This window comes from Gadus chalcogrammus, chromosome 21, assembly GCF_026213295.1.
Source record: "Gadus chalcogrammus isolate NIFS_2021 chromosome 21, NIFS_Gcha_1.0, whole genome shotgun sequence".
Classification (NCBI taxonomy): domain Eukaryota; kingdom Metazoa; phylum Chordata; class Actinopteri; order Gadiformes; family Gadidae; genus Gadus; species Gadus chalcogrammus.
The window spans coordinates 11,867,368-11,884,315 of NC_079432.1; the positions used below are offsets into that span (position 1 = coordinate 11,867,368).

Sequence of the window (16,948 nt, forward strand, 5' to 3'; positions counted from 1 at the left end):
CCCGATTTACAGCCGCCGAAGCAGCATGAGTCAGGGCAAAGAAAAAGTGGGAGGAAGAGGAGGAAGAGGAGGAGGGCTCGCGGGATGAAGACGTCGTTAAACTGTGTGTGCAGCGCCGCAGATAAAGCCGGGAAAAATTGGGGTTGGCTCGGCGGCTATAAAGCAAGCCGGGAGATGGACAGGGCAGCAGAGAGGTGAGCTCTGTTTGTTTATTATTAAAGCCCGCGGGGAGGGCGAGAGGGGACCGCATGGCTGGAGGAGGAGGTGAGCGAGGACGTTCCAATGACTCCAGCAGGTTTCGGCGGTTCCACTCCAAACACCCCACGCGCCCCTCATCTGTCCCCAGTCGCATCGACAACAACAAAAAAAGGTCCTTTTATGATAACAAATAAAGGAATAATGGCTCTTTGTCAATCTCGACAACAAGGTTATCAATGACACAAGCTGTATCTCCATTATCACAACGCCTTCAAAAATACCTTTATCATCGCAATGACTCAAACATTTCCATTTTATGTTCCCAGTGATGAGCCATTACTTTTCATCACATGTTTGAGTGCATGTGTGGGAGCGCTGAGTGTTCACAAGATCATCAAGGACAGGAGACGCATTAATGTCACTCTTGAACCCCCCCTTGGCTCATAAAACCTCTCTTGGATCAAAGTGGCAAAGTAAGTCATGTACGTTCATCGCCTATCATGCATCGTTTCAAACGACGAGTTTGAGCATTCTCCCAGGCCACGGCCAAATGCCTCTAAACACTGTGGAGGCGCCTGCGGGTGTTTTGCCCATCCGGGGGGCACCGTGGGGGAGGGAGGTAGGGGGGGAGGTAGGGGGGACTTACGTGCTGGAAGCAGCTGCGGACGCTGGGCTCGATGTTGGAGCCCCCGAAGGCCGCCACCTCGCCCAGCTGCCGCGGGACCTGGATGGCGTCGTGCAGCAGGAGGCCCAGCTGCCTCTGGTCGCACGTGTCCCCCGCCGACGACACCTGGTTGAACAGGTCTGGAGGGGGGGAGAGAGAGGGGGCTTAGATACAGAGGTACACAGACTCTGTGACTCCCAATCAGGAGTACGTCAGAGCAGGTTCCTTGGGCTGCTTGTAAAGGTTTGGATTTTTTCCTTGTTTGGACAAAAAATCAAAAACAAAGTAAAAATATAGATATCGCTTTTGTTGAATTTGTAACGTTTTATAAACGTTGATTGTTGCTGATCAAAAGATAGAAGACGAAGGAATGCCTCAGCGTCTTCCATTTTATAAACCTAGGCCACTGCAATATTCATAATAACAATGCACAATCATAATAGCATAAAATTAGCTGAAAGACAATGAAGTCTGGAGGGTGAGTGTCCATGGAGGGGAACTTGAGGCAAACAAGATAAAACATCTCGGGACCCACTGGGGGTGAGATGGGGACAACGTGGCACAATCTCACAACAAGCTCAAGCTCTCTACTTCTTTTATTGTTGTTGTAGCGTTTGAAACCCCTTAACCCTCAGACACGCAGCGCCATGAACGTGGGCCCTCATCGCCCCGCGCAGCGACAAGGAGAGCGGGCTGGGAGAAAGGGGGTTGAAGACGGGGTTGTTTATCCAGCAGCAGATACCGTGCCTCTACAGAGCTGAACACAGAACCACTCTGCTTGCACCGCTGGTGGGAGGAGAGGGGACTGAAGTCGAGGGGGTTAGAACGCAGGGGAGGCATGAAGAGGAGTGATGCTGAGGGAAGGGAACGGCAGCGGGGCTGGGAGGGGGGGATAAGAGCTTGGTGGGCCGACGCACTTCTTCTGTTCGGTTCCGCGTTGGGTTTTGATCTCCGCGAGGCCCCCCAACACACCAGCCCCTGCTGTAACTTAATGTCGCTGTTCCGCAAAGCTGCGTGCGTCTACCGTTGATGGAGTCTCGAGGTGTGTGTGCGTGTGTGTGTGTATGTTTGTGTGTGTGTTGAAAGACAGTGTGTGGAAAGCTTGCCTTGATGTAAGCACGAGGACAGGAGTAATGGTTGTGGGAGCAGTAGTAGGGATGCTTTCATGAGGAAAGCTCTGGGACACTAGAGTAGATGTCACCATCACACACACACACACACACACACACACACACACACACACACACACACACACACACACACACACACACACACACACACACACACACACACACACACACACACACACACACACACACACACACACACTAATCCGACTCCCTGGGGTTACACATAGCCTCTTACTTTCTGCAAGAATTTGTGTATATTTTATACCTCCCTCACAAAGTGAACGGAAATTGCAGAAAGTTGGGCTCAATTCAATGTGTGTGTGTGTGCGTGTGTGTGTGCGTCTGGCATGCTTGCGTGCATGCCTGCGTGTGTGCGTGACTGCGATGCCTGGCGCCACTACGGGCTCGGGCCTGACAGCCAATGAGAATCTGGAGGAGGACGGTGCGCAATCAAGCATGCTTCTCAGCCTAATAAAAAGTGCCAGCGGAACGAATAGGCCCAGGGACGGTGTCAGGGAGGGGGATATGCAGAGAGAGACAGAGAGAGGGCGACAGAGAGAGAGACAGAGACAGAGAGAGAGAGAGACAGAGAGAGGGCGACAGATAGAGGGGCAGGGATGCAGAGAGAGAGAGACAGGGAGACAGATAGACGGTGAACGATAGAGAGACAGACAGGGTGACAGATAGAGGGGCAGGGACGCAGAGAGAGAGAGACACACAGAGAGACGGTGACAGATAGAGAGACAGAGACGCAGAGAGAGGGACAGAGAAAGAGACGGAGCAAGAGAGAGAGATGGAGACACAGAGAGCGCCAGAGAGAGGGCGAAAGATAGAGAGACAGGTATGCAGAAAGAGAGACAGAGAGAGAGAGGGCGACAGATAGAGAGACAGGCAAGCAGAAAGAGAGACAGACACAGAGAGAGCGACAGAGAGCGACAGATAAAGAGACAGACACAGAGAGAATGAGAGAGAGAAAGACAGTCGCAGAGAGAAATTGAGGAGAAAGAGAGATGGACAGGGGCACAGAAGATACAGAGAGAGAGAGAAAGAGGGAGGGATAGAGAGAGAGAGGCATATACGGGGAGACGGAGAATGAGAGCAAAGAATGGAGGGACAAAGACAGAGGAATCAAGTGAATGAGAGAGAGGGAGGGGAGCCGAAAGGAAGAGAGGAGCATGAGCGGACGGAGGAAGTGAGAAACGTTTATAGAAGGAGAAAAGGAGAATCGGGGAGGGCTCTGTCTGGTAGCGATGGCAGCAGAGGGAGGGCTCAGAAGACGGCCACCACACCGCTAGGAGAAACGATTCCTCTCCGCCTAAGTAGACTGTCCCTGAAAACCCTCAACACGCCAGGCAAAAGCAGAAGCAAGAAGAGAGGGAAGGATCTAATGTGTGGGCAGAAGAGGAGGAGGGGGTGGGGGTCTCATTAAAGAAAAGCACATGAGAAAAACACATCCTATCTGTGGCTTCTCTCACTGATTAATACCGCTGGGAGGGGGGGGGGGGGGGGGGGGAAGGACGGAGGGGGAACTGATAAGGTGTGTATGTCGGGGAGCTCGGGAGTGCGTCTGTGTCTGTGTGTGAGAGAGTGTGTTGAAGCCAATTTCCAGGAAACTCCACGTACACTTGTACTTCTCCTCCAGGTGGCCCTTGGAGAGGGAGAGCAGCCCGATCTTCATCGAGAGGACGCGGATCTTCCCACTGCGACCGCTGTGGACGCCGCCAGCACACACACACACACACACACACACACACACACAGGAGGACAAATGAGTTAATGAACGACATTTACAATATGTTAATATGCATACCATCAAGTCTGTAAAAGAGTTTGTGTGTGTGTGTGTGTGCCCGCACATGTCTCCCAGTGACAAGTGTGACGCTTGGGAAGCAGATAGGCGTGTCTGCGGGTTCAGATCACGATACAAAGCAATTATTCTTTCACGGCGGCGGTAGCGACGCCGCAATCAGTACCTGACTGGTAAGAAAGTTAATTTATAGTCAATTAGCTCACAGGCATCCACCAAGGCACATCTCTGTGGGCGTGTGCGCGTGTGCGTGTGCGTGTGCGTTTGTGTGTGTGTGTGCGCGTGTGTGCGTCCAACGCACGTGTCGTAGACGTTGAGCAGCCAGTTGAGGCACATGTCGACGCAGAGCGGCACGTTGACCAGGTCTTTGTGCTGCTGCTCCAGGCCGTGGTACACCGACGTCAGGCAGTTGATGACGTCAGGCACCGCGAGCTGCTGGCTGTTCTTGGTCAGCTTGTGCTGCTCGAAGGTGCTCTGGGCCACGCCCAGCTCCAGCAGGTCCACTGGGGAGGGGGGGGGGGGGAGACGTGGTTAACATTATTATAGTCTCAAGCTGCGTTTACACCAAGAATTAATGTGTGGCGTGAATCCATACAAAGCCTATGCAAAGACTTTGTTTAGAGGTGGATTTACTGCCAGAAGAATCTGCGGCGCAAATTGATGAATGAATGAATAAGGTTTTGGTATCATAGTTTGAGTTTTTGTTAGTTTGGGTTACTCTGGCTGCACTGGAACACCATCTCCAACCCTTACTAGTGGGTTTTGGTTATTCAATAATGTATTAATGGATACCCTAATCAACATTATCACCATGAGTACATATGAACACCATCACAAAATGATTACTAAAACCATTAGTTAAACGTTGATTAACTGTTAGTTAATGCATATTACTGAATTAACCAATTTTAAATTGTCATGGTTAATCAATATACCCCTTATTTATAATGTGACCGTTCTTTCTATTCCTATTTTGTAATTGTATAATTTTTAACTTTTTGTGCACGTAATTGATCCATTCTAATAACTGAATTGACTTGAGAGAATGATAATGGAGAGAGGAAAACAGAGAGAGGGAGGCAGAGACAGATATAAGATTGAGACCGAGAAAAATGAACAGAGGAAGAGAAATGAATTGAGAGTTAAGTGGGGATGAGCTGAAGAAAGAAGGACATAGAAGGCGAAAAGAGAGTACGAGTGGATGAGTGATGAGAGAGGGAGGGGGGGGGGGCACAAGTAGAGTGAAAGGAAGATCAAGATGGATAGCTGACAGACAGGGAGAGGAGAAGAGATGGAGAGGTGTGCAGAACCAACAGTTACCTATTCAGTTCTGTTGCCTTTAGCTTTCTCTATTGCTTACTCATAGAGGCAAGACACCCCAGAAGTGCGAACGCCGAATGTTCACACTAAATGTGTCCCTGATTAAACCACCCAACTTATTCTTTCAAGAGTTTTAAAATGAAATTAGGATTCCATAAGGAAAAGAATAGCAGACTCGGGATTAATAAACTGAAACAAGAGAGCCCACACTGGAGGTTTCCATCTCTCTCTCTCGGAGTTGACGCGGTAAAACCGACAGTGTTATCCATCATCCAGAGACCAGAAAAAGGATCAAATTAAAAGTGCTACCCGCTTTATCAAGTTCATGCATCTCTCCCTCAGCCTGCCAATCTAATGAGGACGCATGCGAGCCTGCTAGTTAAAGAAGCCGCATACAAAACCGTTAGAGACAGAGCGAGAGACTATTGATCCCACAGCGCTAATAAAGCCCTAAGGGAGAGCGATAGAAAACAATGCAACCTATACATGTAAGCGCTAAAGTGCAGATGGGTGCACACGATAGGTTGTGATTTAATTGGGAGTTAAGTGAAAAGCAGGGTTTACGCTCCCTTCAATTCACAATCTATGTTCCACACGCGTGCAAGCACGCACGCACACGCACACGCCCACACAACTGCCTATACTAACTCACATCTTCCTTCACCCAAACACACAGACTGGCACTAAGGGTAGTGTATGCGAGCACTTCATCATGAAATTCTACTGAGGTCATTTAAACTTTTAATTTAAAACATTAAATTAAATAATACTATCGCAGTGAAGAAAGACTTTTGGATATGATTCAGAGCTCTTCTACTAACAATTATGTTCATTGTGGAAAGTCAATTAATCTCAGTCCACCTCATGTCGTAAATAATGGAAAGTGCCCATCAAGTTCCAGGAGCAAAATGAGGATGTCTTGAATTTGCTTGATTTGTCTTACACGCTGACAAGTAAATTGTAGAATCTCAAAAGAGAGGGGGAAAGGTGAAATGGATATTTTCATGTCTGAATCAATACACTTGGTAAATTTCCAAATCCATTAATAGATGAACAACAGTTTAATCAATATTTTATCTATCTAGCTCAAAGAGACGGATAGGCCTGCCAGGAAAAGGATAGTGAATCCAAGGGTGGGCATCCATGCTAATAATGTATTCAGTCACGGAAAGATCCAGACCATTTGGATAAAAGCATCCATCAAAGGGCATATCAAATCCATATAATTCATTTTCTATTGATCGCCGAGCACTAATACGATTTGAAACCCAGAGATACACGGTTCTACTCCAGGCTCCAGGCAATCACCTTCCTCACCCTCTCTGACCTTCATCATGGCCGCCTGGCATCAAACCCCTTCGACCCTCTCATCCATCTGTCGTCCACTACAGACAAACATCCTCTCTCTCTCTCTCTCTCTCTCTCTCTCTCTCTCTCTCTCTCTTTCTTCCCCCCCCCCCCCCCCCCCCACCCTTCCCTCTTTGTCTGTGACCTCGATCGCTCCACGCCGCCTCAAGCAGTGGCAGGGCGTGTTTACACCGAACCCGACACCTCTCGCCAAAGGACAACGGCCTCCTCGCAACTAAAGTGAGAGGGTCAGCGAGCGGCCACTCACGGTTGGCTCCCGCCGCGGTGCTACACGCCGCTAGGGAGCCGGGAAAGTGTGGCGCGATGGCAGGAAGCCCCACTGTGGGCGTGTTCGCCCTGGCCCCCTCCCCGCGGTGCACACTTAACCTAATTAGCCGTTTTATGGCATGCGTGTGTGTGTGTGTATGTGTGTGTGTGGGTGTCGTTTACGCGCCACCCACACACACACATACACACACACACACATGCAGAGAGACAGACAGACACAGACTGAGACACAGACACACGCACACGCACGCACACACACACACACACACACACACACACACACACGCAATCTTGCAAATCCCTCCGAGCAAACATGAATTAAATTCTCAGAATCCAGGCCAATAACTAATAACTACAGTTCCTGCGCGTGTGTTGGTGCACGTGTGTCTGCCGCCACAGCTCTAATCTAATGGGTGAAATTGAATTGCAGTACCGGGAGTGGAAGTCACTCAGGCTTATGAGCTGGCGTCACAAACAAACACATGCGCGTGATCACACAGGCGATATGAGATAGCAAACTAAAGCGCCTGAATCATTGAAAGTCATTAACAGCCGGCAAACATAATAACACTATTGCTGCTTTGATGAGCACACATATTGTGGTATGTATGCCTAGTGCTCCACACACACACACACACACACACACACACACACACACACACACACACACACACACACACACACACACACACACACACACACACACACACACACACACACACAGATATATGCATGCCGTGCACACACGTAGACACACACGCACGCACATTATTCAAACATCGGGATACAAATGAGCATTATTGGATGCTCTAGTGTGTGACTTTGCTCATGTGAACACCTGGATACATATTCACTTAGTTATTTGCCATAACGATACAAAGCCAGGCCTTTAAGCTTCTGAAATTCCATCTGAAATTCCCTGGATGGAGGGATTCTCACAAAACCAAACGACACGCACTGTTTCTGTGTGCATGCATGCGCTCGCGATTAAATTAGTTAGGTGCAAAGACTCTAGCAAACAACAGCACCTGTGTAGGCCAAACAATGAGCTTGTTGATGGATGTCAGGCCCGGCATGCAGTGCTTGGTGTGCCTCTCTCCCTGGCTTGGCCTTGCGTGTCATTATTGCCTGCTGTTCTCTCTATCACCAATAGGGGAGCTGTCGCTATGGGCCGTGCCAGGTTATTGACTGGGCTGATTGGACGGGAGTTAAAAGAAGCCCTTCCCGTCGGCTGGCTCTCACTCACTGTGGCTCCGGCCTGAAGCTCCTCACTCCCTAATTTTGCGTTATACTACACCTGCTGATATGCACTACACTTTTGGTATGGCTTCCCATTACTGCTAATGTTTGCATATAGTTAATTTAATAAATGATTGCTCTCAGCGTGGTCTCCCCGTTTATGTCAGCTCTACTTGAGCCAAGTGGTCCTGGCATGGAAAAAAAAAGCGAACTGGAGTTGGTGTCACCCGTATAAAATTAGATCGACAGCCCTGTACAAACACACACACGTGTTAAATGTGGAGTCTAAACTATGTTTGACTTGCACATTATCTTGGCTCTGTGTATGGCACGGTTTCAAATCGTTAGTACATCCCGATTTGCACCTGGACACAGACTTCAACAATGATTTGTGTGAATAGAGATAACTTACAGCACAGGGCCTTCTGGAGCCTACGGATCTTCATGGCCGTCCGGTAAGCAGAGAACCTCACGTTGTTCAGGTCAGCTGAAAGAAAGAAAGAAAGAAAGAAAGAAAGAAAGAAAGAAAGAAAGAAAGAAAGAAAGAAAGAAAGAAAGAAAGAAAGAAAGAAAGAGAGAAAGAGAGAGAGAGAGAGAGAGAGAGAGAGAACAGCAGATGGAGATTCAGGTTAGCTAAAGATCCAGCTCATTGGGCCCAGCAGGAGGGGATCCCTGGGTGCTCTCTGTGTGCATCACGCAAACACAGGCTGACTTCCAAGAGGTGGGAGGAGCCCCCCCTGGTCTGGGCTGTGTAATTGGGTTAGTTTGCCCCTCTCATAGGAACCGTGGCCTATTAAGACACAATCTACCCTCCCCTCATTACTGTGTGTGTGTGTGTGTGTGTGTGTGTGTGTGTGTGTGTGTGTGTGTGTGTGTGTGTGTGTGTGTGTGTGTGTGTCTACCTAGTGAATGGTACAGTTCTGTCATCTTCGGGTGGTCCCAGCAGGTGGTCTGTGTCTGATGGCTGGATTAAAAAAAGCACAAAACCAAGCAGAGGCAGATGTTAAGCTGTGCGCAAACACACACACCTACTGTATTCAAACGTAAAAGCCCCACTTTTTTCTGACATTTATGAGTGATACCAACACACACCAAGAGCATGTTAATATACAGAAGAGAGCAACAGATATTTAAAATATGAATCATCAATAAACTCAAGTTTTCTATATTGCTGTCAACTACCCCTTCAGCATTTTTCTTATATAATATTTATCTATATCTATATTTATTTATGTGAATTTGACAGTCAAGAGAAGGCATCAACACACACACACATACACATAGAATAAAGACTCAAACGCACACATTTACAGACACAAACACACACACACACACACTTGTCAGATCACTACAAGAACCACAGCATGCACAGCCAGGCTCAACGGCGGGGAAACGGTTGAAGAGCCGCATCAGGCCGCCATAGAGACGTCTAAGAGCTGACTCCCTCCCCCTCAAACCAATTCCTCAGCGTGTGTTCGGCACGCACTCACAAACAAAGCCTGGGAAAACATCAAATATTGAAAATAAGAGAACCGTCATAAAACACAAGGCCCAGAATAGAACAAACCCGAGCGTGTCGACACTCCCCGTCTCCTCCTTCCCTTCGTTTGACTCCTATCTCTTGCCGGTCGTTTGTTGATTTTATTCAGTGGCGGGGTGTTTATGCCAAATAGATGACGGGACATCTTGATGTACTGCTCCGTTTCTGCTGCGGGCGCGAGTCCACTTAACTCTTGCTCACCCAACCTTCCCCTGGTGGATTTTATAGATTCTAATTCCCCCCCCACCTTCATCATCTCAATGTCTTCCTCGCACACACCCACACACACCGGGTGTGCCACCAGCGTACAAGAGAGGAACCAGGTGGAAGAGAGTCACCCACAAACCCAATGGCCACCGACCCACTCTGTCCGTGGATTGGACCATGAGCTACCTCAAGGTAGGATTCATCTACCCACTCCGTCCGTCCCCCAAAATGTGGGGGTGGGTTTGTGTTTTCTGAAGCAAAGCGTAAGGCGAGGGGGGATTACTGAGGAGGGGGCGATGACTTACTCCGCCATGGGACGCGTGAATCAAAGCGTGTCGTAACGCAGCTGTGAGGGCCCGGCTAACAACATCAAAGACGATGTAATGCGGCCATGACCGTCTGCAGATTATTTATACACAGACGCAGACTGAGACACGCGCTCTCTCTCTCACACACACACACACACACACACACACACACACACACACACACACACACACACACACACACACACACACACACACACACACACACACACACACACACACACCATTCTCTTCAGAGTAACCGGGGAGACAGTGGTGGCCCAGCCCAGCTGAGCTACTAAAGTCCTTCTCTCAAGACACAAGCAGAACTTTCAAGGGTAAGGGAGATAAAGAGCGGAGGACTTGAGAACACTTTTTTGAAGAGCTTTGTTTGGCGGGCGCCCATTATCCAGGAATCATCTGCATTCGAGGCGGTGGCGGCGGCGTATATTTACCGTGCCAAGAGGCTGACATTTTACTCCTTAATGAAAGAACCGCCGGTGCCAAACCTCGTTCTCTCTCTTCCTTTGTCTACCCTCTCTCTGTCTTCAAGACGATTTAGAGAAGAAAAGAGAGGGCTCGGTGTGAAATACAGACGAGAGGAGCCGTGGAGGCGCTGTTCAGAGGACTGGGGGCCAGGGTTTAACTGTACACCGGGACGCTGAGGGTCTCGCAGAGATGCTGCTCTTTCTTCAGGGGGCAACATAGCACTAATCGTTGTGAGTGAGTGAGTGAGTGAGTGAGTGAGTGAGTGAGTGAGTGAGTGAGTGAGTGAGTGAGTGAGTGAGTGAGTGAGTGAGTGAGTGAGTGAGTGAGTGAGTGAGTGAGTGAGTGAGTGAGTGAGTGAGTGAGTGAGTGAGTGAGTGAGTGAGTGAGTGAGTGAGTGAGTGAGTGAGTGAGTGAGTGCGCGTGTGTGCGCGTGTGTGCGCGCGTGCAAGAGATAGTTGGCTTAGATATGTTTCTTAAGGGGAATCTCAGCGTAAACATGAAGATATTTAACTGTGCTTCGCGATGGCTACCTTGGGATGGCTGGGGGAGGAGAGACAAAAATGATGAGGCCAGTAGAGCAATGGCTCTGGGGGGGGGAAATAAAATAAAAAATGTTCATGTTCTTTTTACGGGGCTGTTTGGGTCTGGGTGAACATGAATCAGCAGCTGGGACTATCTGATAACACTGAAAAACACACCTCTTGTCTTCCAAGGTTAACCGAGAGCACGGCAACGTTTTGTTGCGTTTGTTTGTGACACCCTGACAGGCGGTGTCCTTTTCATTGGCCATTTTGTAGGCCTTTGCTCCAAAACATAACAATAATACAATGTCATTTTCCTCTGCCACCTATTACCTAGCTGGATGGGACCATGGGCTACCGCAGTGTAGGATTCTTCTATCGATCCTTCCGCCAACCTATCACAAAACTCAATCCTACAACACACATTCAAAAGCCGCTCGCTCTGAGAAAAACGTCCCATATTGGGTACATGAAAAATAAGTCATCCGAATTTGCGTCAGAGTGCAGCAGCTAATTATGGACTGGACATCAGCCCCGGGTGTGCTGCAGCAGCCTGAGCTAGGACGCCTGCAAGGTCCAGCCAGAGTGCAGACAAAGCACAGGTATCCTAGCGCACACACACACACGTGCATGCGTGCATGCGAGTGTGTGAGAGAGTGTGATTGTGCGTGTGCGTGTGTGTGTGTGCGTGTGTACACGTGCATTTGTATGGATGTGTGCATTTGGACCGGAGGTTTATAGTTTGGGCACATCTAGATCGCAGGCTGCTGTTGTTTATGTTGTGAGCAATGTCCTTGCAGCTGACGCATGCCTGCGTATGCATGTGCCTCGCTCCTCAGATCCTCTCCACTCGTCCGCCGCAAGCCCAAACACAGCGCAGGTGTCATCCTTTCCTCTCCTTCCTCGCTCTTCTTTCCTATTCTTCTTCTTCTTCTTCTTCATTACGTCACCCGCTTGCCTTTCCCATTCCAAATCCCATCTTCCTCTAAGCCTATCTGCGGATTTTCTCTTTAAAGGGGGCATAGTGAGAAACGTCTAGATAGGGCTCCTAAGCCTCCGCTGCTCATCACAAACGGCCTCACACACGCGTTATCTAGTCCCTTGAGACACGTGACTGTTATGTGACTTGTGTACATGGTCGACATTTTTGAGAAAAAAGGATAAGGACAATCACTGTAAATAGGGGGGTAATCTTTCAAAATGACTTTCGTAGTCATGTGGTATAATTGCACTTGTCTCCCCCCCCCCCCCCCCTATTTATTTTCTCCTTGCACATGAGGTCCCATTTTTGAGGTAGGGTGCGAATTGTCAAGCTAACAATACTTTGGATTAGCTGTGAGCTAATCCGTAGCCCACGGCCCACATAAACAGAGTAAACATGTCATGCGGGTGAGCTAGCCTTTCCACCGTGCCACGTTCGCTACCAAGTAGCGCTGCTTAAGCATAGCCGCTAAGCTTCACACACTGAAGTGAACTGTGGGGGCTGAAGTGTTTTGCTGAATGGCAGTTCGGTAATCATATACGTTTAAAAAAATAATAATTTAGGGGGGAGGAATAAAAATGGTATAGTATATATAAAAAAGCTAAATGACATATATCAAAGGCATACATAAAATATACCAGAGGTAATATTCCCAATTGAGTGAGCGTGGGGTTTATAAATGAAAGGGATTTTATGGTCACACACGGACAGATTCCGGCCCCCGTAAAGGATGTGATTTACAAAGTGGAAAAAACAACAAAAAATAAACGCTCTAATAAACGTTTTACGTTGTAGAGAAAGAGATACCCCAGGAGAGTAAGCACACGTTCCGGAATCACATTTGGGCAGGTCGATGGGCACCGGAGAAGAAAGTGATATTAGCATAACTGTGATAAAACAAGCTCTACGCTTTATCTCACATTTGTTGAACTGAATATTCACAACAGACTGCACCCAGACACAAACAGACACAGAGACACACACACACGAGACAGCATAACACAGTCACATAAAAAACACATTTACACACACAAATATCGCAAAGAAAGACATTCATGACATGGCTCCTTACTTGATGTAATAGGGGACCTTGTTTTGAGACACTGCTCGTTGCCAGGGCAGCTCTACCGATGCTGCAGGGGTGGACGGTGATGGAGAAGATGATGCATGGGGAGGAAGGGAAAGTGACGTGAGAAACGCATTAGAGAAAACCAGAACATCATTGACTTCAGCATCGGAGCAAAACGTAACATGCTTGACGTAACCGACCCTGACATTGGGTTAGAGCAAGACTCAAAATGAAGAGAGGGCAGCCCAACAGCCCTACGAGCACTACGTCAAGGTGGATCGTTATAACGGACCCCCACTGTGACCACCCGACGCAGGTGTTTAATTAATATTGCACTGTTTATACTAGTGTTAGAAATTTATAACACAGATAACGTAATAATAACACTCACAATAACAAGCGCTCACTTCTCATGGGAGACAAAAAGGACCAAAAGAGATGAAGGGGAGCGAGAGAAAGAGAGAGAGGGAGTGAGGGAGGGCGAGGCAGAGAGCGAGAGCGAGAGAGGTGGAGAAAGAGACAGAGACAGAGACAGAGACAGAGAGAGGGAGAACGAGAGTGAGAGAAAGCAAGAGCGAGAGCGAGACAGAGAGACCAATGAGGAGTGATTCAGAAGGAAGAAGCAAAAGCACCAGGGGTTGCATCACTGGCACGACACAGCGCTGCGCTGTAGGTTTCATTATAAGAGAACAAGATAAGCAAGGGCAGCAGCTCAGAGAGACACCAGCCTCGGAGAGACAGACGGCGAGCAGGGACGAGACACCGCCTGGTGATGGATGGGGAGGGAGAGAGGCAGCCAAGCTGAAATGCTGCGTGACGTTCACAAAGACAATGTGTGGCGAGGAGCTTCTCTAAGCCGGCTCCGTGCGGCCCCCGCGCCCCCCTCCCCCCCCCCCCCCGGCTTATGCTGCCCCACGCACATACGGCACGGCGGACAGAGAGGAAGAGAGGGAGGGAAACAGAGAGAGCTGGAGAAAGACAGAGGAAGAAGCTAAGAACCCCCCGGAAATACAGAAAGAGAGGAAAAGAGGAAGAGAGAGAAACAGAGGGATGGAGAGCTGGAGAAAGATAGAGGAAGAAGCTAAGAACCCACGCAATATGGAAAGATGGAAAGAGAGGGGAAGAGAGAGACGGAATAGGGAGGGATGAGAGCTAGAGAAAGATAGAGGAGGAAGCATAGGACCCACACAAATACAGAAAGATGGAAAGAGAGGAAGAGAGACCGACAGAAACAGAGAGATCAAGAAAGAGAGGGATGTAGAGGGGAATGGGAGAGTTACAAAAACTATGGATAGAGACAGACAGGGGAAGGAAGAAAGAGATGGAGAGATATATACATAGAGGGAGATAAAGGGACAGTAGTCTATAGACCGGGCCAGAGAAATGGAAAGAGAGACAGCGAAAAGGACAGGGAAACAGAGCCACTAGGTAGAGAGTGAAACAGACAGACGGATCGAGACGGAGAAACGAAAAGAGATGGAAAACGGGAAGAGATGGGGAGCGATAGAAACGGGAGGAGACGGAGAGAGCGGAAAAACAGAGAGAGATGGAGAGATAGAGGAAAACGGGAAGAGTAGGAGAGAGAGGGCAACACAAAGAGACCAAGAGAGACTGATTGGCAGATGGGAGTGATAAGACCTGGCTCGCTCCATGTTGATCCCCGGGGCGGGATATTAAGCTGCTTGTCGGCTGGCGCTTTGGGGGGCGTTGGGGAGATAAAAAACACCCCAGATGAACTTAAAAAATAGACCAGTGTGTCTGGGGGTGGGGGGGGCAGCCATGCTGCTAGCACCCAGGTAGCCGGGACGATGCAGGATTACCCACCGCTCACCTGTCTAGCACCTCAACTGAGGTCATTTTGTCCCCATGACCTGTGTACCCCTCTCTCCCCCGCCAGTAAAACAAAACCCTAATGGTTAAATGATCACTCACATTAGAGGAGGAAGCAGCAGGGAAAAAGTGCCATTTTGGTAAATGTTCTCGTTGCTGCGTTTATCTTCTCTCTCTCTCTATACGTCTCCCTAACTCTCCCGCTGTATCTCTGGCCCAGTATTAACGACCACTCTCAGGGAAGAGGAAGTGGAGGTGCTCGATGAAGCGGTGTAATTAAGCCATGCATTATTCAAATAGCCTCGTCTGCAATGAGCCCATGTGTGTTGGCGTGCACGCAAGCCTGTGTGTGTGTGTGTGTGTGTGCTTCCACATCCACATGCTATTCCTCCAACTTACAGGTTTCGCCAACTGTTTGTGGCGCGAATCATACATAGCAGAAGAAGAAGCATAAGAACCAATAAGATTGGTGGAAGAAAGAATAAAGAAAGACAGGAATATACCAAGATTTGGTCACACGTCGTCTCGCACTAAGCCGGTTACGACGACCGACTGTTGAATGAGGTACCATGTGTGTGCTTGTGTGTCTGGGAGTGTGTTTGTGTGTGTGTCTGGGTGTTGGTTGGTGTGTCTACATGACGGTCTGATGTACTCACTGGACAGGAAGTGTTGGGAGGAGGGTCCGAAATCTCGATGCGCTTCCTGAAGGAGCTTCAGTCTCTCCTCCACTGCCACCTGAGGAGAGGAGGAGTTCAAGAGAGGGGAGGGGAGGGGAGGAGGGGGAGAGGACACAGAACAGGATAGGACTCGGTCAGCAAGATCCATAGTCGATATCACCCCCGTTTTTCTGGGCAGGATTAGTCAAGTGGTTAGAACGTTTGACCCCCAACCCAAAGATTCTGTGGTTAAACCCAAATGTCCGCAATCCACCTGTTGGCTCATCCTTCAGCAATAAGCTTAACCCATACCTGTACGGCCATTACTTCTAGATGTTCTTGTATAAGCTCCCTGCAAAGATTGTAATAGGACAGCAGACAAGGTTGGATTGACATTGGGGTTGAATTTTCTCTTCAACATAAAATTTGGGATAGTCGGTTGAATGTCTGGATATTCAAGGGTGATTAAGATTAGAACACACACACACACACTTAAATAGAGCACCACTAATACAGCAACAAAGTAAACTGTAATTATAAGCACAACTGTAATTATAAATGATGTGTAGTAATTATGCCTTCATAATCAATATGCAATAGTTTATCATGCAGAACTAATCAAGGTTCAACAACTTAGTGGAAAAATAGTCAATAAACAATTATGTCAATAGAGAGCTAGGTCCCCGAAGCAGAGAACCTGAATAGAGTTGTGTATTCAAAATCACACCGTACACATCTCTGCAACTTTAGCCTCTATGTTAAATTACTGCCGAGAACTAGCGCTTTACTCCCAGCTCCAAAGGAAACATTATTAATGAACACAAGAGTCAACAGAAGCTAACGATAGATGGAATTGGTCCAAGGCTACTTCATTATACACATCGCTTCTGCCCCGGACTTCTACCGAGACCTTTCCTATTCTAATTACTGTAGATCAGGAGGGGCACATTCAGATATAAAAGCTGGATCTAACAGTCACAACATAGTCACAGACATAAGTGGTGCTCCTCAACTGACAACAGAAAATAAATAAAATGTGAAAAGGACAATAAAAGGCAACAAAATAATGAGACATGGCAATAACTCGGCACGCGTAGTATTGCTTTGCCGGATGACTTAGACTTACAGACAAAAGAACGCACAGACACACACACAAACACAGGCTAATTGTCCGAGCGTGTGCCGTTTTCCAAGCAGCGTATTTATCTGTAACGTGACTTTGTGGTTATTGTGTTCCATCAGGCAAGCCGTGATGTTATTGACAGCGATGGTGGTCAATGTAATAGAAACACACACACACACACACACACACACACACACACACACACACACACACACACACACACACACACACAC

At 48.3% G+C, this 16,948-nt stretch overlaps 1 protein-coding gene across 2 annotated transcripts in view; it reads right to left on the reverse strand.

The window, feature by feature from the left end:
* LOC130374577 (utrophin-like) overlaps nt 1-16,948 on the reverse strand; it is a 69,616-nt gene that overhangs the window by 35,262 nt on the left and 17,406 nt on the right. For both annotated transcript variants that reach the window (XM_056581413.1, XM_056581412.1), the window contains exons 7-13: nt 15,593-15,671; nt 13,110-13,170; nt 8,896-8,957; nt 8,406-8,480; nt 4,101-4,302; nt 3,616-3,701; nt 845-1,002 (exon numbers count right to left, since the gene is read on the reverse strand). In XM_056581413.1, the coding sequence (XP_056437388.1) occupies nt 845-1,002; nt 3,616-3,701; nt 4,101-4,302; nt 8,406-8,480; nt 8,896-8,957; nt 13,110-13,170; nt 15,593-15,671 (723 nt within the window). The remainder of the gene's footprint in view (nt 1-844; nt 1,003-3,615; nt 3,702-4,100; nt 4,303-8,405; nt 8,481-8,895; nt 8,958-13,109; nt 13,171-15,592; nt 15,672-16,948) is intronic.